General features: G+C 34.9%; 1 protein-coding gene across 2 annotated transcripts in view; it reads right to left on the bottom strand.

Moving 5' to 3' along the window:
- MCPH1 (microcephalin 1) overlaps positions 1-22,584 on the bottom strand; it is a 135,482-nt gene that overhangs the window by 104,009 nt on the left and 8,889 nt on the right. Inside the window, exons 4-10 of one of the 2 annotated variants that reach the window (XM_055810354.1) lie at positions 19,098-19,182; positions 18,327-18,447; positions 17,924-18,055; positions 16,626-16,721; positions 14,227-14,427; positions 7,531-7,551; positions 5,648-5,745 (exon numbers count right to left, since the gene is read on the bottom strand). In XM_055810354.1, coding sequence (XP_055666329.1) covers positions 5,648-5,745; positions 7,531-7,551; positions 14,227-14,427; positions 16,626-16,721; positions 17,924-18,055; positions 18,327-18,447; positions 19,098-19,182 — 754 coding nt within the window. Of the gene's footprint in view, positions 1-5,647; positions 5,755-7,530; positions 7,552-13,404; positions 14,428-16,625; positions 16,722-17,923; positions 18,056-18,326; positions 18,448-19,097; positions 19,183-22,584 lie in introns of both variants that reach the window. The other variant, XM_055810353.1, reaches the window with a different exon arrangement.

The following is a 22,584-nucleotide window of genomic DNA, read 5'->3' as shown; positions in this document are numbered from 1 at the left end:
CCTTAATTAGATGTGGGAAAAGTGTGAGGGACAAATTCACTAGCTGGACCAAGTCCAGAACCAGAACTGCCTTGCAAAGGTTGAGTGAAAATACTCATGGGATTAAACATAGACAAGAGGACTTACAAAACTCTCAAACCATGTGATACACAGGCATCCCTTCCAGTGCTATCCTCTGAAGACCTTGAGCACAACCAGAAAGTACTAAGTCACAGGCAGTATTTTGAGACTCTGCTTTTTAAATATTGACTGAGAACATGTTTCAGTGATTTTTGCTATCTCATACTAACCTTGCTGATACTCATTCGGCTTTTGCTATACATCACACTTACTCAATATTTTAAAAATCCATTAGGCCAATATGTAGTGCTTAGATTTTTTCATTACTTAATTTTACCAAAAGAAAAAGTAGTATTTTAGCAAATGAGTATCTACATATTCCACTTACATGAAACAAATACTAATACTACTTATTGATAGAACATTTTGTTCTCAAATACTAATATTATTACAAAACCTGGACACTTGGAACAAATGACCACAGCTATATTTGGGATATAGCAAGAGCATAAACTGTGTGTTGCCAGTAAAAATAAACTTTCTTGTTAGATTTCAATGTCCCATTCAGTGGCATATTTCAGAAACTCCAATGAAGCAAATTTTCTGCAGTGATGTGTAACATTAGATCCTTTTATCACTGACACTTTCAAAGTTACTTGTCCTACAATGCAGTCTGCTCAAAATCTTGTTTCCCAACAACTTGTTTCTTCAACTTAATGTTGAGTCAGCTAGATCGCTACAGTTTAACTGTAATCAACTATTCAGCTGTCATTGGCTAGAGCTGGTCAGACACTTTCAGGATTACTTCATGTATGATGAAACATCTTGGTCCTACAATGTTTCTTGTTTACAAATCAGATATGCATAAAATCACACCACCAGACATTTGGTCAATACCATAAACGTTTCTCAATGGTACCATGCAAGCACTCTTAAGAATTTGTAGCTTCAGTCACTCGTCTCATTAGTACACCCAGAAGCAATCTGAATAATTTTCAGTGACCATTTGTCCACCACCCTAATTACACCAAGTATTTTCCCCAGACCATAAACATGTAGGTAGTTGCAGTTTCTTCAGTGTTAACTGTCAATGAGCTTGCATGCTTCCACCTTGTCTAAGTCACACTAGTTTAATATTATTTTTTGGCTTGAAGTCAGTAACATTTCAAGTAAGTGTTTAAAATATGTACCTATTCATAGAAACTGCAAAATCAAAATTGGAAGGAAAACATAAAAAGATATTGTCTCCTAAACAGATACAATCTGTTTAAGACACTCTACAAATGCACATATCAAATATAGACATAAAGTTACTTTCCTGAGTATCTGGCAAGATGCTTCATGTTTTATAGTTACAGATTTTTCAGGATGTTAAAATTTGTTTTGTCATGAATAAAATCTTCTCAGAGAAGGATTTTGGTAACGGGATCTAATGATGACCTGCTTCACACTAATCATTCCACAGCATGACCTTAGATTCTTTGTAAAAAATTTCTGTTCTCTCAAAAATCTCTTAAATTCAGTGTTGATAACTTTACCTTCATCCAAATCCAAAAGCTATAGAAATACAAGCCAAGATGAATTTGTTTAAAAACAAAAACTGAAGAAATTTCAATTACATCCATATTGTCTTCCCTGTGAAAATATGGTTTTAATCATGCCTCATGATGCTTAACTGTTTTTTTTTCACATCATTGAACAGTTTCTTCTATTTAGTCAGAAGACTGTATTTTAAGTTTTTTTTGAGTGCAAAGTTCATTCCAATTGCATTTTTAGTGATGGGATACTATTAGATCCTTTAAAAAAATGTATCACCTCTCATATGCCTCTAAAAATATGAAAAAACTTGTTCTTTGAATAACAGTGGCAGTTAACTGGTTACTCACAATGAGTCCTTCTCTAAAGTACAAAATGTTTACACTTGTGACACAGAAGAGGTGTTGTGATAAATGTAAACATTTTTGTGACATTAACCAATTGAATGAGCTATCAACCCTCATACCAACAGACTAACACCACTGTAATCAAGTTGTTTGAATACATTTTTGGCTTCATGATTTTTAGTTATTTAATTTATCCTCCTTATGCAAAGCAACGAAGAATTATGTATTGAATTCCATGAAATAATTGAAGAATGCATCATAATACATGAAAGCTTTATTTTATCCCTGCAATCCAGTATCATGAACTTTAGATTTCTAGACCAGGGAAGCCACCTGCTGACATTCATAGGCATTAATCCACAGTGCTTATCCTTACCAACTCTGTATGAGAAGAATCTGGAACTATCCTCAGTTATGAGTTGTCATGTCTCAAAACCAAGAAGTTCAAACCTATAGGATGGTTTTATAAATCTATCTTTATGCGCTACACTTAAATATGTGCAACACACAAAAACTGCTGGGGTTTCTGGTGTGGTGGTAGCGTTTTCAATCAAAAAGCTTGTTCCTGAAGCCAGTAAAGATTCCTGAAAAATCTTACTTATCTTCCCACTACGTGCCTGCAGCTGCCATTATAAAGTGCTCTGTCTTCATGGCTTTTGTTAGTTGACAGTATCATTTTAGATAACTTTGATTAGAAGTCTTTCCTGTTAAGAGTACGGTAAGCATGCTTATATAAAGATAAAGATAATACGAGTACTTGTACTTGAAAATTGTGATATAAAAGTTCCTGAACAAAGTCATTCTTATTCAGCTAAAACAAAATACAAAAAACTCAACCTGCATTAGGTTTTGAAGAAAGCAAATCGGTAACACAGTAACACAGCAGAGAAGTACAGATCTACAGTTTGATTTATATTAAAGGAACTACAAATGACAAATTGAAAAAACCACAGAAGTAAATAATGTTAACACTTATGCCTGGTCATGTTTCATCAAGAAATTTTTGTATGGCTTTTTAAATATTTACCATCACATAACGAACCTGAAATGCTTACTGACACACATTCACTGTAGTGAATGAGTTATAACTGAAGTACTCTAAAAAGATTCAGTTCGGGCATTGTGTAGGAATTATATTCAGTGAACACATAAAAATCTTTTTTAGAGAGGTATTAGACTTCAAACTCTTTTTCTATGAGGAAAACTAACTGCAATTTACATCGCTTCCCAAACTAAGAGACTTCCTGCTAAGTAATGAAATTAACAGCTTACACTTACAACAGATTCCCAGAACACCAGCAATACCATCTGAAGCCTCATATTGGAGCTATTCAGGACAAACCCACGCATGTTCTACAGTGACTATAATTTAAAGGTGCTTTTTTTTTTTTAATTATTATTTTTAAATGAGATATAAAAGGTCTGGAGATTCACATAGCCATGTTTCTGGAAACATTAGTCCATTAAAATACCTAGGAAATGACATTTCTTTTGTACTTGTATTTTTAACAAACTTTCCTTTAAGATTTAAGTAAACATTAGAATATTATTCATAATGGTATGATTCAATAAAATAATATTTTTGACAAATGATTTGTGCCATTTCCTCTCATACACTTTTTGCTTTGGACGGAGGAAACAAATGTAAATTTTATAACTTAGCTTCACTTTCATGTTGTCAAACAGCAAAATGTTACAATGCTTAAGCTGCAGCCATTAGAAAAAAGAAAAAAAATAATAAAAATATGTATAAAGTTTGGTTGGTTTACAAAGCTTCAAGAACATATTGTGACTGGCACTAGAGAAGCACTGCAACTTAATTCTTTACAAAAATTTAGACAGTCTAATTTGTTCAAAACAATATTCTCTTAAAATTGCTTCACTAAGAATTTCCTAGGGATCTCCAACATTGGCTTTATAAATTTTGCATGTATGTATGCATACAAACAATGGAAAATCAATCTTAAATAGACATATTCATAAACTTATATGATGTATTAACAGACAATTGCTTGACAAAAATATGGAGTAATACTTTTCAGTGCAACAGTATGGTTGTTAATTATGTCTGGTTAAACCACCTAAAATATTTGGTTAAGTTCTTTTTACTGTTCAGTCAAAAAAACCCCACAACATTGTCTCTATATGAATTTGCGCAGTGAATCTGCAACTGGAAACATTTTCAATTATTAAAAATTCATGACATGAAAGCAGGCACGTGCTGCTATTGTACTGATAGTTGAGTCAAACTGTAGTATCACCTGGCTGAAAAGGATGGATGAAAGAAGCCATCTCTAACCACTGACTAGGAATTATCCCCAGCTACTGCTTAGCTTTTGCTACTGTTAAACACCCTACAGAGCATGCTCAGCAAGCAGATACCAAGCAGAACCATTCAAAGACACCATCTTTGCACCAAAGACTGCAAGGCCAGGTCTGAAAAAGGGGAACAATAAAAAAGAACTTCATATTGGTTTTTTTTTTCCTCTTCAGTATACATATATATAAAACATAACATAATAGTTAAGTTAGAATCTTTTCTTAAGAGGAATGAATCATAACTCTCACTACTGTATAATGTTCTTGCAGTGTAATCATACAGAAGGAATCAGTGCCAACAAATCTGATAGATTTCCAAGCACCATTTCAGCAGATGGCTTTAGGAAGAGCCACGGACTGTTGTTTGTGGATAAATATTTAGCAGCTTTAGTCAGATTTCTGTGGCAGAAAATGAAACTGTTCTGGATAGATACTTTAGCCTAAAAAGTAGTTATACAAATTATATACATATATATATGAACAGAAAGCAAACAAGTACTTTAAAAAAGTAACATCCAGCAAGATACAGGCAAGACATCAAATAATAATTTTAACCCAGAGAAGATCACTGGTCCATGGAGATTATTATCTCATCTTCAGCACATTTAAAAGGTTAAACAGCCTAGTAATTGCACCTGCTAAGAGCTCTTACATAAAACAAGATCAAAATCTGTGAACAATCTCTTTGAAACTCCACCAATAGCTACCAGTAAAACACCCATTTTATTTCATGTAATTAACTCAGACATCTTTTAATGCTTTAGGACCTCCCATTCTGAAAACAATTCAGTGCTCATTTAAATTGTATGAAGTGCTAGTTACTCATAAAAAGTACTACTTATTTTCCTGATCAATTTTAGATTTACTTAGAAAAAGCTTTTACAAGGAAAAAACGTTGAATAAAGATTCAGTGCTGACCCAATCTTCTTTTCTTACATCCAAACTGAGCTCAACTTTAGAAATTTTTCTTTACCTGAACCTAGAAGAAAATACTGCATAAATCTTTATCCTCCAGAAACAAATACTGGGGATGATCCACTATAAAACAAACAACCCCCCCTACTCTTTTTAGTAACACCTCCAAAAAGGATAGGCATCTTTTCAGGTTACTTCAGCAGCTTTTCAACTTGAGCTGGCTTGCCAACCTCCTTTATGATGTCAACTTGGCTCAGATTCTGCCACCACAGGTTATCAGAAAGCTGAGTTCCATGGTTATTCGTGTTGTTTTTGAGCATCATTTGCACGACATTTCAAGGAAAGTGAGATTCAGGAAAGTTTTTAAATTGATAGTGCAAGAGAATACATTTCTTTTTGGTACATACAAAGGCATTTTGTGATTCTCCAAGAAAAAGAGATTAAAAAACAGTATGTCCAGTTAACCTGACCTTTTGGAGTCTTCTAGTTTTTCTTAACCCCCCATTGTGCTTATTCTTTTGTTCATTAAAAACTTTGCAAGAGACATCAGTAACATGACACTCTGAAACTTCATCACCTAGAAACCAAATTTAGAAACTTGAAATGAAAAATTCAATCTTGTGAAGTGAAACTGCTATTGTTTTATTATAGCATGCAGTACATTGTGTGTATGTATTAAGATACCAAAGATAAACATTTGTACCAGTTGTTTTTCCATTGTATTTCAGTTATGAAATAAAGAATGACACTCAAGCATCTGACTTCATCGTTCAGCATCTGATCTTGTAAATGACCTAGTTGTAAAACTCCCAACATTTTGAAAACCATATATTAACTACAAGAAAAGAATCAGCTACATTGCTTTCTATTTGTTACAAAATTTGCAGTTTCTCTGAATACAGAGATATTTGAGAGTTTCAAGCAGTGCTGGCTAGATTTTTCCTTTCTTAATGAAATGTCGATACTCTTAGTACACACTGTGTTTTATCTGAAATGACCTGAAGGTCTGAAATGTCTTCAAACACTTTGCAAGCAAATCTAGCAAGCTGTTAGAAGCCAGGAATTGCATATGCATGCAGGAATATCAGTCCTATTATTTATAAGAAAGCACCATCCGTAAGAATGTACTCTTAATGTGGCCTGCCAAAAAGCAGGATTTTTCATCGTGTATTTTGTGAATTAACATGTATTTTATTCTTCAACACGGTCAGGATGATTTTTCTAAGCACTGAATAATAAACTTTTGAATAATTTGAGGAATTAGCTTGCTTTCATAAGATGAAAAGCTTTGATCCATCTTTTGATCAATGAAGTTTTCATACTGAAGATTTAGTTAGATCATTTCCCCCCACATTTAATTCAATGAAGTCTACTTTAGGACATTCATTAATTCTGCATTTTAAAGAAATACATGAGACCAGTTAAAGAAAGTTTAATGATTAGTAATTGAAGTGGCCTAAATTCAGCTCCTCCCAAATAAGCTTTTTCTGATTACTTTTGGAAAATACTTATAGGGTACTATCCGTATTTACTAATCCAACTACACATATAACTAAGAAGCATTTTTTCTTCCTCCATCAGTTACTTAGACTATTAATCTCTGAGGTGACAGAACAACTCAAATTACAACACAAAAAAGTGACAACCATTTACCATTACTGATTACTTATTTTAAAATTATAACCCTTAAACTTGATCACTTCACGCTAAAGTTTCAAGTTTCATGTGAATTTACACAGTATTACAGTAATTTTTGTGTAATACAAGAAGACTCAGCTTTCAGGTATAATTGTTAATATAAACTCAATATTTAAATACAAAGTGTCATTTAACAAAGGGAGAACTAGTTACTTATGTTAAGTAACTGAGGCCCCTCATCTTCAATCGCTGAGCAAGACTGATAGCAAGTAGGAGGAAAGATCTTGCCACACGATAAAGCTATTAAATTTAACTCCCTTTACATAGAAAACAGGATTTTTAAACATGTATTTTCAATCTCAAAAAAACCCAACCACCAGAGGACTGCAAAAGATGTCAGGAGATCATCTACTCTATTGCTTTAACCCAAGCAGATGAGGGTAAAGCAAGGTATGTCTGTGTTAATTTCCAGTAAGTTGTTTCAGTCACTATAAAAGGATGATCCACTGTTTTAGGTTTTTTTGGAGGGGTGGCTTGTGGAGGGCAGTGAGAAGTGGTGTAATACTCCTTTTGCCAGTCTTGGCTTGAGTGGTCAAGCTCCACAGCTCTTGTTCCACTTGGAATTAGTCTCAAGACCTGTATTCTTGGACTTCTTTCAAGTTTGGGTTCACCCCCATTGGTTCTTCATATTTATAGGAAAGCAGAAGCAGGGGACGATGTCCATCATCTCTATCAGCTTGGGGATCTTATGTATTACATAAATAAGGACTACTCTTTGCAATCCAGTTCCTGCTGCTTCTCTATCAGGACTTCTCAAGCACTTTCCAGCTTTTCCATCCTGTAGGTCTCAAGCTTCACTGCCTATTGTCTGTTTTTCCCAACTGCTTCTTTTTATAGCAGTTGCTCAGTCACAAGTAAAAAGTTTTCATCTTTAGTAGTTTTTTCTAGGCTATTTCAGATAAGTCAACAGAATTTTCTGAAGCAATTCCACCCCTAAATTTAGTTCAAATACGCAAATAACTCATGTCACTGTGGTCCATTAGATCCCCTAAATTCTCTTCTAAAACATTGCTCAATGACTGGTATAAAAATCAACAACTCTGATAGCCCTCTGAAGTACTAGAACAAATTAGAGTGATCTTAATTTGGAATTTAAGCTTCTACTCATTCATGATCATTAATCACCAGTAAGCAGTTTTGAAACAGAGTATTATCTTCAAAATCCCATTTGATATTTCCTTTGAGTTAAAAACAAAGTAATGATTAGGCACAATGAGCTAGTTTTGATTGAACAAATCAGTCATGTCTATCTAATAAAGATTTTATCTGTAGTACTATAATGAAGTGTCACTGAAATTAAGCTGTACTGTATCTACTATTTTGTACTTACCCACAGAGTTATTTATCCCAGCTATGAAGTCAGTCTGAATTTCTCATCATTAGTAATCCTTTAGGTGCATATGCACTGAATATTTAATAACTTGTGTTATTATTGTAGTTATTATTTTACCATGGGCAAATACTAAGTTTTTGCTATTGACAACAGTTTTTTCAAGTCTTCTGAAAGCTTATGTGCCCACCAGGTTCTCAAAGGACCTATTAATGGCTTAGAACAATTTTACCTAGTTTGTTACGCACTCCAGGACAAGTGTCATCAGGCTTCATAAATTTGATTACATCAAAATTATCCTTAACCTTTTCTTCTATTCAGAAATACTTCTTTTTTTGTTTTAATAATTAGTTACAATTAAACTTTTTGAATACATAAACAAGGAATCAAGGAAAAAATAGGTCTCTTTCATTCCTCAATTGTTTTTTAAAAGGACAATATAAAATATCAATACAGGGCATCATACATTATTTTTAGTGAGCTTGTCTTTTTTGAAAACTTAAGGGGTGGGGGTAGCACATCAAAGGAAGTTTTCACGTGTGCTTTTGAAGACATAAAAAGTATTTATTTAATGGTTAGACTTGATGATCTCAAAGGTCTTTTCCAACCTAAATAATTCTATGATCTATTTTAGCAGCATTAAGCACCTAGCACCTAGGTAAGAGACATTAATCTAAATTAAACTTAATCGTTTTTGCACCAAATAACTGTATTTCAGATTCCTTGTATTAATATTGGACTACATTAATTACACTATCATGGGTTTTTGGCCAACTAAGATAATATTTGCCTCCCACATTCAGCATAAATATCTAAAATTCACTCAGCTAAGCTTTAAATTTATTTTTAAGACTGGAAATAATGCTAAATCTGAGTTGAAATTTCTAAATGACTTTAGGATGATAAAAGCTTGGAAGAGCTTACTCTTGCATTCCTTGCCCAGTATTATTTATTGAAACTTTCAGATGAAAAGTCATAGGTATTCATCAAATCTGAGCAAATACCGGCTATCTAAACCATATGGTTCAAGTGCCAACTTTTTTAGTAGGGCTGATGGTAGGGTAAGCAGATGGACAAGATTTCAAAGTAAAATAATTTACAACATGAATGACAAAGCTCTTAAGACTCTCCTAGTAACATGGATCATTAACTTTCATAAAAGACAGTATTACTGCATTTCCATAAATTTATATTCATGATAGATAAAAGCCACCATTTTCCTCACTTTGTAACTGCTAAAAATTTAGGCACTGACACACAAAACTCAGTTATACAGCACTTACTGATTACAAGACCAATGAAATTTATCAGGTATGGCTGGTTTAATCAGAAGGACAGAAAACTTACTTAATCTCCAGAAACAAAGCTGAGAAAGAAAAAAGTGAATTTGAATAGGAAAGCATCTTTTAATGTTCCTGTAACATCTAATTAATTTCAGCTGTGTTACTTGTGACAGTTCTCTACTTTATTTTTGACTTGGAGTAATATGAAAAATAAGTACCCATGTTTATGACTGCTGTTCAGCAGAACAACTGGGCTGCCTTGATCATACCCTAGAAATGAACCTGACATTTGCTACAATACAAGCATTAGAACTTGAAAAGTTAGTTTTGGATTAGCCTGCATATTACACTTCCACTTTAAAATCAAATGTTCCAAGTAGTCTGTGGAAAGAAATCTTACCAAATCTTAACACTTGTCATTAAAGACACTGGGTAAGAGCACCATTGACCTAAAAATCACAAGGAAAAAAAATGGGCAAGAAAAATGCTCGATATTAAAAAATATACAGCTAGAATTAAATTTCATGTGGATATTATTACTCCTAACTACATATATAATGAGTGAAAAAAATTGTTTAGCTTTTAAAAAATAATATATTGTATTTACCAGGTTTCAAATCATGTACACCACACAGAAAAACAAAGCCATTCATATTTATTTAATAATTAACAGGGATAAGAAATAACTTACAATCAAGCAAAAAAAAAAAAAAAAAGGACATGTTAAACCTGTACCTAATAAAAATAAATCATTACATCACACAGTGTCACAGTAGTAAGTTTAAAACTCCATTTTCATTTTCTTCCACAGAACTTGCATTAGGGAAAATATACCGCATCTTTCATTATTGATTCCTTCCATTTCTAAGTCAGCTTATTTGAGCTGTCAGACTTGAGGTTCTACTTGACTATATGATAGATGAACAAAGCTGAATACATTAACTTGGGGGGGAAATGGCCATCACTGATAAACTGCAAATACTATTAAAATCACTGGAAACAAAAACTAAAACTTACAGAAGTTCCTAACAAAAAGGGTAAAAAAGTATAAACATCAGAACTTGTTTGCTGAATACTGTTCCTTTTTCCCCTGCTTCAAAATTGGTTAAGTTTTCCAGCAAGAAAATAAAAGCGTAACATGCTAGAACACTGATCATAATTTAATCACTAGAATTTAAGTTAGAATTAACCCTAAAATTAACTGGCATACCTAAGTTTACAAGTAGTAAGCATTTCCTCCTTCCCCATTTGTTTTTGTTATTATTTAGTGAAAAACATACTGTTCTTTGACATTAAAACCCACATAATTTAAGGACCATCTTTTGGTGCCCTGCAACACGGCAAAAAAACATAGAGAGGGTTCACACATCTATAGGTATACATTTATACTTGGAGCACGTTCACCTGCATCAACTTTTTTTTTCCTTAATTGTGCTATCCTAATGGCACTCCAGGTATTAAAATACAGATGTAGTGAACCCAAGATAACAGCACACAGTTCAGCAAGACTACCCACAGATACAGGCATAGTCACTGTTCTTTCCACTGGACGATTTCATAAGCACGATACTAAGTCTGTTGAGCCCTTTAAATTAATAATTAATTTTGTATAATTCATTGATGGACTACTACAGAATTTTCTAGGGAAAACAAGTGACTAAAATATACAATTATAATTACAAATATTTCATCCTATGTAAAGCTTGACAAACTGAGCTCAAAATATCAACATCTGAAAATGACTACAGCAATGCAAGTTAGGAGAACTGTTCAGGGAAGTTCCTGAGATTTTATATTGTAGCAAATGTAATATACATGTACATAATATATGTTATTGCATTTACCTCAAAATAACTTGGGCTAACCCAACATTCAAATACAAAATATACTCTGAAAATTATTATTAAAAAATAAGATCAGTACCATACAAAAAAGAAATGATTGAAAAAGATGATTACATTGCAACTCTTGCATGTGCTGTGAAATGTCTTACTCAATCTTCATCATAGCACAAGTTGGAAATTGCTGATTGAATTTTTTTTCACTAGAGATTTTATGCCCTTAACTGCAATTAATCTAAAGTAGCAATTTTAACTTGTGAAATAAAAGTATTTGAACAAGTGACCCTGTGATGATGAGTTACTGATAAAACAATTTACAATAGCACCATAATATTTAAAACAGAAAAAGCCTGGTTTCTTAACAGATTTTGAATAGCAGCAGAAAGTTTACGAATACCAAGCACTAGGGAAAAAGCAGGCTCACGTTACTTTTGTTGCATTTTATGAGCACTTTCCGTATCTCTTGGTGACTTCGTGTTTGTAACGTATGGGGAAAACAAATGGGTATTATTTTGGATCCTAAGCACTTGATGCCCATCTACAAGAAGGGCAGGAAGGAGGATCTGGAAAGCTACAGGCCTGTGTCTGACCTCAGTACCAGGGAAGGTTATGGAACAGATTAACCTGAGCACCATCACGCGGCACATACAGGACAGCTGGGGGATCAGGCCAAGCCAGCATGGCTTTATGAAAGGCAGGTCCTGGTTGACTAACCTGATCTCTTCCTATGGCAAGATGACCTGATAAGTGGATGAGGAAAAGGCTCTGGATGTCATCTACTTGGACTTTGATGAAGCCTTTGACACCGTCTTCCACAGCATTCTCTAGGAGAAACTGGCAGCTTTTAGCTTGGATGGGCGTACTCTACACTGGGTTACAAGCTGGCTGTACAGCCAAGCCCAAAGAGTGGTTGTAAATGGAGTCACATCCAGCTGACAGCCAGTCACAAGTGATGTTCCTCAGGGCTCAGTATCAGGGCCAGTTCCGGTTAATATCTTTATCAATGATCTGGATGAGGGGATTGAGTGTTCCCTCAGTGAGTCTGCAGATGACACCAAGTTGGGCAGGACTGTTAACCTGCTTGAGGAGACGAAGGCTTTACAGAAGGATCCAGACAAGCTGGGTCAATAGTCTGAGGCCAATTGTATGAGGTCCAACAAGAAGTGCCAGGTCCTGCCCTTGGGTCACAACAAGCCCATGCAACGCTACAGGCTTGGGGAAGAGTGGCTGGGAAGCTGCCTGGTGGGAAAGGGCCTGGGGGTGCTGGTTGACAGCAGCTGAACATGAGCCAGCAGCGTGCCCAGGTGGCCAAGAAGGCCAAGTGCATATTGGCTTGTTTCCAAAACCGTGTGGCCAGCAGGACAAGGTAAGTGATTGTCCCCTTATACTCAGCAGTGGTGAGGCTGCACCTCAAATACTTTGTTCATTTTGGGCAACTCCCTACCAGAGGTGCTGCAGAGTGTCCAGAGAAGGGCAATTAAGCCGTTGAAGGGTCTGGAGAGCAAGCCTTATGAGAAGCAGCTGAGGAAACTGGGGTTGTTTAGTCTGGAGAAAAGGAGACTCAGAGGGGCATCTTATTGCTCTCTACAACTACCTGAAAGGAGGCTGTAGGCAGGTGGGGGTAGGTCTCTTTTCCCAGATAATTAGAAACGAGACAAAAGGAAATAGCCTTAAGTTATGGCAGGGGAGGTTTAGATTAGGTATTAGGAAAATTTCTTCACTGACAGTGTGGTCACATGTTGGAACAGGCTGCTCAGGGATGTGGTGGAATCACCATCCCTGAAGGTGTTTAAAAAATGAGTAGATCTGGTGCTTAGGGACATGGCCTAGTGATGTACTTGGCAGTCCCAGGTTAATGGTTGGCCTTGATGATCTCAAAGGTAAAAAATTAAATGATTCTATTATTCTATGATTAATTTTACTCAGAAATCAAGTCAGTACTGCAGCATTTTCTTTTAGTGTAATTCTGAAATACTTTTCATTTTTGCAGTTCATTTTGCAATTTAGTTGTGTGAGTATGTATATCCAATACAGTATGACATCTTTTCATTTTCCAGCTCTGTGTAGCAACTTACCGGTAGTATGAGTACAATAATTCACCATTTTTTCTGTAGGTTTTCCATGAGCATGCTGAGGCAGCTTATTTACATCATCAGAATCTAGAGCTTCTGCAGTGTCAGCATGTTCACCATCTGACACATAATTTAATGGTACACTTCCAGGATGTTCAGCTGGTGTGAAGTTTTTCTTTACTGAAACATCACTTGCTGAAATAGACTTTTTCCTCCTTTTTTTGGAAGTAGCATGTGGCATACAGAAATTCAAATAAAGTGAGTCCATGCATGTAAGAGAGTCTTTGCAACAAAACTCAGGAGAATTCTGTGATTCCTTTGGTACTCGTACCTGTACTTTATTTTCATTCAAGTAATTTGATGAAAAGAAGTCTTCGTAAGAAGCCTCTTCAGTGAAATAAGACTTGCTATATGTAGTAACTGCTTGCAAGAACTCTTTAGACCCTGATGAACACAGTTCTGAGGTAGCCAGTTTCAGACTAGGTAGTGCTTGTAGTTTCTTCCTCCTCCTGTTTTTAAGAATACAATCATTTCTGTGAACAGGGAAGCTTCTATCCAATGAACATGTATTTAAGTCTTCACTATTCATAGATGAATTAGAGAGATCATCAATCAAAGCAGGAAGAGTATTTAACTTGACTTTTTTTTTGGAAGAAGTAACATGACCCAAGCCTTTGATTTGGAGAAGAGAACTTCCATTTGCAACTGAAGTAGTCATGCTATTTTCATCCTTCTGATTTTTCTTTGGAAAGTTTTGTAGATCTTTCTTTTCTAAAGACAATTTATCAATCAAAGTGTGCTGCAACATCTCTTTCTTTCTTAAGCATCTTCTGCTACGTATTTTTGGTGTTAAGCTCTTCTGCTCATAGCTACATGAGGGAGAATTTACTGATGTACTCATGGATACATGAATATTAGTCCACGTATCACAGGCGTGTTTTACTACTTCTGCTTGCAGTCTCTCTAATTTATCAGTTACCCGAAGAAAATCATAACTTGTGTTCAAGCAGTCTTCCATTTGCTCTCCTGCAAAATAGAAAGAGTGGCAATATTAATGTATTTAACAGAACAGAGAGTACCAATTTCTTAGAAAAATATGAATGAAATTACTGAAAGAAGAAAACAAGGATTTAGCCACTTCTCTGGATATTACGTGGCAAGTCGTCAAAAACTAAACTGAAAACAGATTAGAAACAAAGCACATTCTGTGTTGACAAGAAGCTACAAAAGCTTTAGCTATCATGTCTTCTTACATGGTAGTAAGTACCCATAAGTCCTGTTCTGCTTTCTGGAAACAAAACAGCAGAGAAACTTCCTCTCACTCTTGCACTTGTGGAGAAAATCAGCAAGATTTTACACTGGTAAAGCAAGCTGTAGTAATACTGGAAATGCAGTGAAAATTTTTACTACCACAGCATTATCACCACCTTGTAGTTTCTGCAGTTAAGATGAAATTAAATACAACATCACAGTATCATACCACATACATTACACAATGTATTAAAAATAGTTAGAATGTGGAAAAATATGTCATTTCTTGTAGCTATTCTTATGAAATTATTTTGGGGGAGGTGATACACAGAATTTATTCTTAACTCTTCCCAATAAATCGCTCTGAAACAGGCTAGTATCTCTAATTTTTCAGAATACACTTTTAAAAATCCTGTTCTAATCTGATTATTGCAATAGATGCTTTTGTTTAAATACACATTGAGTGCAATGTTTCAGGAATATTCCTGTAAGTGCTCCTGTAGGTTTTAGGGGAAATCTTGAAGTTATTTCCTTAGTAAACATAAATATTTTTAAACACATGGTGTAGCTACCTAAATTAAGACAATGACATGATGCAATCAGACTCCCATACTGACAGTTGAAAAAGTCTTAACTTAAATCCTCAAATTAAACTGGATTCTTGAGCATTAACCATTATTAACCAACATATTCTATCATATATATATTCATATATACACACCATATACTCTATTCACTATCTTGCAAACACAAATATAAGGGCCACTGTCACAGAGCATCAGATGGAAGCTAATATTGTCATGAGATGTGGAAGTCTATTCTCAACATGATTACACTGTGCAGTTGCAAAGCTCTCAAATCATGATGTTCAATCTCATCGGCACAGAAGTAATTTACCAAAATAAAGTTTATTGGCATAGCTATGCTAATTCCAGTATTAAGCTGTTACTTTTCCCTAACACTGCATGAAGATATACTAAGCTGTCTCAGCCTACAAGATACCGGCCCTGTTCTCAAGTAAGCCAGCATGACAGAATTCCTGTAGGATGTCAACAAAATACAACACCTGTAAACAGCATGAGGTATAGCTTACTGTTGAGGTAGAACAGAGAGTACTCAGAGAACTGCTCAGGTGGCCCTCATTATGAATTCTAAAGACTATCTTCTCCTTATTTTTCTACCGAGATCAAACACCAGCGTCTCACTTCAGCTTTTTGCTCATGTGACTGACAGAAGACATGAGGTCTGAAGTACGTACCCATTGCATACATGATCAATGCTCTTTAGATGCCCACTGACACAGCTCAACAGCTGTCACAATTTTTTCCCTTATATCCTGCTACTATGCCAAAACACAGGAACAAACCCCTAACTTTATGAGAATAAGAATCTTGATAATAAACTACTTGAATTCATCTGCACCCGTACAACATTTTAAAGCTGATTTATTTTTACTCTTAATTTCTTTGAAACCTGAATACTTGAGCTGGAAAATACATTAGGTTTCCTTTTAAATGCAAGTTTTTCAATTGAAAATTTGGAAGACATTTCAGTTCTCTGAGCTGTCTCTCTCAGTTATGTTGGTTTTTTTTGCTTCCCACATCACACTGTTTAGCACTCACTCTGTATTCTTTACATGACCACTGTAAGAGCAGAGAAGCCTGACACCATGACAGGACAAGAAACCATCAGTGGTGTGAGGAAAGAGGAGGAAGTGAGGCAAGCAACACAGCAGTAAGGCAGAGCACTCGCCCAATGTGATTCCTCATGCTCCATTTTCCTTGAAATCTTCTACATACTTTGCCAGTTAAGAAAAACTAAAATAATTCAGCTTTAAATATGAACGATGATGTACAGTTACCATTTCAGTATGCAGTACTTCACAAAGTAAGTTAGCAGGCCATGTTTTAGAGTATGTGTGTGTATACACACACACACACACGCATATGTATAAAAAAAGTTGTGTTAGTTACCTGGTAATGATATATCTTCTGAATTAGTTAACACACAAGTAGACAGCGGGCAGTCTCCTGGTGAACTGCTTGGAGGTATTTGAGATGCTTGTGAAGCTAGGAATTTGTAAATAATAAACTAGTTAGCCCTATGCAAACATACAGATTTCCACACCATCTATACATACTTCAGAACAGCTCTATTGCAAGAGAAAACGCATTACTCTGCCAATTAACTATATCCATATAAATTATTATAGACTGCCCAGCAGCATCTCAAATTTACATAGTAACAAGAAAGCTATTAGATATTCTACAATTTTAAGCAATTTTTTCTAGATAACTCAGCACCACATTTTTTCTGAACCTAAAGAATGATGGCAATATTATAGACCTTTCTAAGGCAGTTGAGGCATTTTACTAAAGTATCTGTCAAATTCTGCAATTAGCAGCAAAGCCTTGACATGGCAGCATTGCTTTTCAAAATGGTTCAAGGTATTACTTTAAAACTCAAAGAGAAAACAAATACAAGCCATATAAAAATAAATTAAGATTTAATTTTTCATCAATGTGTCACTGGTTCTTTACTTCCCCCCCACAATAATTTTTGAAATTATAAACTGACAATGCAGTCAATGTAGCAAATACTACAGATTCCTCTCCCCTCAAAAGATGTTCCGCATTTCAACAGTTTTTATAACCACTTGCAAAACGTAATGACTTAGATCTCAGTATTTTCATAGTAAGGTAAATCAAACAGTAAAAAATTATTTGAAAACTGCAATCTAGATTTAATTCACCAGGTTCACCAGGATCTGCATTTTGAAATCAACCGATTTATTCAATTTGGTCATTCTAATGTTATTTTTTTTTAATCCTGTTCTTCAGTACCTGGACACATGCCTCATCAATTTTGGACTCTTTTTTTTTTTTTTTTTTTTTTTTTAAAACTGTTGGCTTCAGAGCAATAACATTACAAACTCTGTCAAGTACAGCGTTCATATGAAAAGTTAACAGGAAATAAGATCTAAAGCCTTCCTGTGAAGTTTAACCAATTTACAAGCTTCAGAAGTCTAGCTTAAACATTAGTCCTCTTGAGCAGTCTAGTGATTTAAGAATCATTGTCTTCCGTGACTTCTGGTCACCTTCAATACAAAGCAACTAAAAGCTAAAGCATTCACACCTACTTGAAACCTGAGAAGAGAGGACATGCAATCAAGTAAGTGATGAAATAAATTCTGAAGGCCTGAGCAAGAGAAGCACTCCAAAATAGTAGCCATTTGTGCATGTTCATGGATAAGCACAATTTAACTTCTTACCCGTAGGAGAAACATTTTCTCCGTTTTCCTTCTTTATTCTTCTTTCCATTGCACTATATTGATCTTTTATCTTAAGAGAGCTGTATACAAGCGAGCCATTGTCTTCAAATAGTAAAACTGGCACATCAGTTTCTACACAAAGAAATTACATTCATACATTAATATTTACATGCTATAACAGCTTCAGTTGAAGTTTTGGGTTTCTTTTTCAAAAAAAAACCCTAGTAAAAAATAGGTTCCTTATACCTGACATCACTACAGATGCCTTAATACCACAAACTTGCAATAAAAAGTCAGCTATTTTTCACGCTGACATGCATACAAGTAAAAAAACCCCAGAAAAACCTCATGAAGTGCTTTAAAGAAATAAGATATTTGAATCTTAGTCCAAAGTAGTTCTTACCAGCATTAACAGCTATCTTTTGTAAATCTAATTCTTTAGCCATCTGGTCCAGTCTTCTCTGCAGCTTTCTATCATTTTCTGGACTTTTTTCAACAAAGCCTTTTGGCTGCATACATTTGTGCTACAAGACACACAAAACTATTAATTATATGGTATAAAAATGCAAGAAGTAACTACGCTTTCTGTTTACCTACCACTTTATGACAGCATTTATTATCAGTGTTTAACTCTATGCTACTTATCACCTCCTTGAGAATAACATGTAATTGCAGAAGTTTACAAGTGAACTTTAACACGAAATAATAAAGAATGTAGCAGATATTTTTTTTTAGGTTACATTTTAGTAAAAATGAGATTAACTTCCTATCTTGTCTTTTTTGCTTGCAGCAAAGGTAAGATTTGAAGGATTTTTTTTTTTTTTTAATATCAGGATTTGAGGGCTTGTCATAACTCCACAAAACATAAGCCACATGACAGTCAAGCTTTTTTGATTAGTTAGTCATTAGGTCATTTTAATTAAAATCTTCATTTCTTTATTCACCAATATATATAAACCATTTTTATTATCCTTTCTTCAGATAACATGTCACATAAGCACAGACACAGCCTACCTTTAAAAATCTACTGAGATGGATAGGTAGAATTTACAGAACGTTCTGAAAACAAATAGTTCAAATGCCTGAGGTCAGGAAGTCAAGTTCAAACTTTAAAGTTTAATACTCTAGGCCTATTTAAAAAAACTAAACCAAACACAAATAATCACATACTCACTTTTTTGATCAGTAGTGGTAATGCTTCATCAGCATCTACTGCAGGGAATAAGGATTCATCAACACGTACTCCAGCTTCTTGACACCTGTATAATAAATTAGAGCAGGTCTGGTGCTTTTCTTTTTAAGAATAAGAACCTTTATTGCAAAGAGAGTTGCCTGAGCCCTGTAATAATGAAGCACCAACCCTTCCTAAGTATGTATCTTTAGCCTAATTACTGTAATGCTAAAAATACACAAAACCTCTATTACACACCAAATATAGGATGTTTTTTTTCCCCAATGATGCCCTCTAAATTGCCATTAAGAAACTCAAATATTCCTACTCATATATTATTTTTCATACATTAAAAAAAAATCACTGCATTAAGTCCTTCTGGCCAGATTCTCACGAATCTCAAATCTTGCCCTGATTTTTGTGAGGACTGTAGGCTTTCATTGTTCACTACCTAATGAACTTAAGGTCAACTTCATCACTGTAACCACAGTAAACTCCTAACTCCGATCTACAGAATGTCATGGTTGGGGCAACAAAGAATTCTTTCTTCAGGCAAATGAGGAAGAAGGCTTCATCTGACCTGGCTTTTACATCTTACCCATCAGTCTCAGTTTTCTGCCTTATCTTTGTATATACAATGCTAAAAACAGCGCCTTATTGAGAAGCAATCTACACTTATGCAAACTTTTTTTAATTACAAAACCAAAAATCCAGCTGATACCTTACCCCTAGTTTTTCCTGTCTTTCCATTTCGAAGACTGATGTTAGAACAGTGGAGCTAAAGTTATCTTGAAATATGATGCAGTCTTGTGTACACTAAGGTTAACAGTTGGACTTAATTATCTTAAAGGTCTTTTCCAACCTAAATGATTCTATGAAAATAAATAAAACATTCCAAGTTTGGGAAAGAGTATGGAACTGTAATAGACTACACTAGATTCCCCAAGAAGCCGTTCAAAACTGTGATTCTAGTGACACCTAGTGATCTAACTGCTATAAAGTTTTTATCTGGAGAATTAAAAACTGTTTAGTTACTCAGTTTTAACAAAGAAAAGAGCCAAACTACTACATGTATTTGCCAAACCCGCTGAGTTTAGAGTTCGCTGGAGTAGCATACAGAGATATCCAGCACACTGGACTTCAGTGGCTGTTATTATATATAAATTCTGGATAATAATCAGCATAGATATAGATGACATTAAAATTTACATTCATTCAGAGAAGCTAAACAGAGAAAAAATTGACCATTAAATATCCTACAAGAATTTTTTACTTTGCAGACAAATCTGAATGTAAATTATCTATCTATCTTATTTGTGACATGAGTTACTGTACCAAGAATATATGGGTAGCATTTCCCAATTCTGGGTTTCATTTGGAAGCATTAAGTGTTCGTAATTTGGACACAGATTGTAGCAATTCTGTCTTATGCAGGGTTCTTTCTGTTGTTGGGTTTTGGGTTGGGGTTTTTTTGGGTTGCTTACTAAGGTAATTGAGTTGAAGAAGCAAGATTTTTTTTTTCAGTGATCCCAAAGTTGTCACTTATTTTGCATTAAACTTACAATTTGTTTACATGAATCTTATAGCAAGTCCACAATTTTGTGCACTGTTTTTAAAGTCAGACATATCTGCCATTCTTGGAAAACAAAAAAAAGGAACACTTTTTAAAAAATTAAAAATACATTTACTATGGAGTAATGACTTTTTTAGAATTTCAACTGTAATTTTTTTTAAAGAGTCTTCTTCCCAATCAAATTACTTCCTATTAAACTGTAGAACTGCATTAAAATAGATGCTCATAGTATAAAACAGAAGCTTCCAATAAAAGTTTGAGGCAGATCATTGGAGAGAACACTGGAAATCCAGTAAAAGTTCAGCAAGGCAATGTTCACTAAATACTGCACAAACCCTTGTAATTTGTGCTGCCTTTTATGGAGAAAAGTCAGCATTTTTCAGATCATAGGCCATGCTCCTCAGAGGCTCAAGCACTGCTCAGGGAATGATAACACACGAAAACACATCCAAACATTCCCAGTTTACTTTGTTATGTTCCTAGGTTTCTGGTTTAGAGATGGTCAGGTGCAATACTGTATTTGGTTTTTGATAAAACTGCATGTTTCATTGCTTCCGCATTTTTTTGAACCCACATAAATCTTTGCTGACTATGATTCTGCAACAAGCAGTTCTACAGCCTAACCATCTTTTGCTAAAAACCATCATTTATTGTTTTCTCTGAAAGTGCACTCAGATATATTCATGTGATGCTTTCCAATTCTTCTACTGGAAAGGAAAATACTCATTCTTCCTTATTCAGCCTTTACATATCAAACTTTGTGTTCACAAGAGTCTCTCCCCCTCCACTCCCACTTCTTTTCCAGGCTGAAGTATTCTTGTCTCTTCAATCACATCTTGTGAGAAAACAGTAACTTCAGTCATGCTCATTGCCATCCTCTGGCAACATTCCAAAAGTAACCATGATAAAATTCTGTCATTCCACTACATGAGGCTTTATGTTCTATTTAATTTGATTTTTGACTACTGTTGAGGTAACTGCTATGAAAAGTTACTTAAGTCCCCAAATCTTCAATTCTCCCCTCACGCAGTATGATGATAATTTTCTTTCTGATACACTTAGAGAAGACTTACACTTCAGTCTCCTTGACACCTGCAAGAATCTTACTCCCTTCACTGTCTTAGCTTCTTAACAGAACTTCTTCCATTTAAAGTAAACTTCTTTTTCAATTTGAGCACTGTCACAGAACTTCTTGGGTTCTGGAGTTCCAGTATGAATGCTGGTTTTATACTGTAGCCATAATTACAAGAAGTTTTTATGAGTTTGAACAACCATCAACAAAGCAATTAAGACCAAGAAATAACTAAAATATTTGGCTTTGCGCTGCACTCCAGAAAGAGTCACCCAATCCCCAGTCTACACTAGAAAGTTGCCCTTTACTATTACATTTCCTGAAATGACATTTCCCAGCATTTCTGACCATTCTGAGAATGCTCCACTTGCTACTGAACTGAATGGAGGAGCTGGTTATTCAAGCCATCTTGTTTTAGTAACTCTAAAACTTCAACTCATACAAACTCTGTATTATTTGCTTCCACAGTTATTGGGTTCAAACTAAGCTTTCACTCATACAGAACCACTATTTTAATGGCACATACTATTCAGTCCTTCAGGTTTAAATTGTTCCAGGGTTCAACAGACTGTCTTCTGCCTGCCACATCTATGAGATACTGATATACTGTAATTCAAAGTCAGGCACTCCAGTTCCCTCATCTTATTACAAAAAGTTTTAGCACGTAGGCTAGCACAGACTCAATTTTGTATTGTCTGTGCCTCATTTGAATAACCCTATGACTAGTGAGACTATTCATTACTATCTCTTACATAGAGCTTCCCCCGCTCCTGACCTTTGCTCAAGGATATCACATTCCTATGAATTCTGCCTAGAGTATACATAAATTTAAGTTGTATGTTCTT

Source organism: Falco peregrinus, chromosome 7 (genome assembly GCF_023634155.1).
Source record: "Falco peregrinus isolate bFalPer1 chromosome 7, bFalPer1.pri, whole genome shotgun sequence".
NCBI lineage: Eukaryota > Metazoa > Chordata > Aves > Falconiformes > Falconidae > Falco > Falco peregrinus.
Note: the sequence above shows the minus strand (reverse complement) of the source record. Positions and strands in the feature narration are given on the sequence as shown.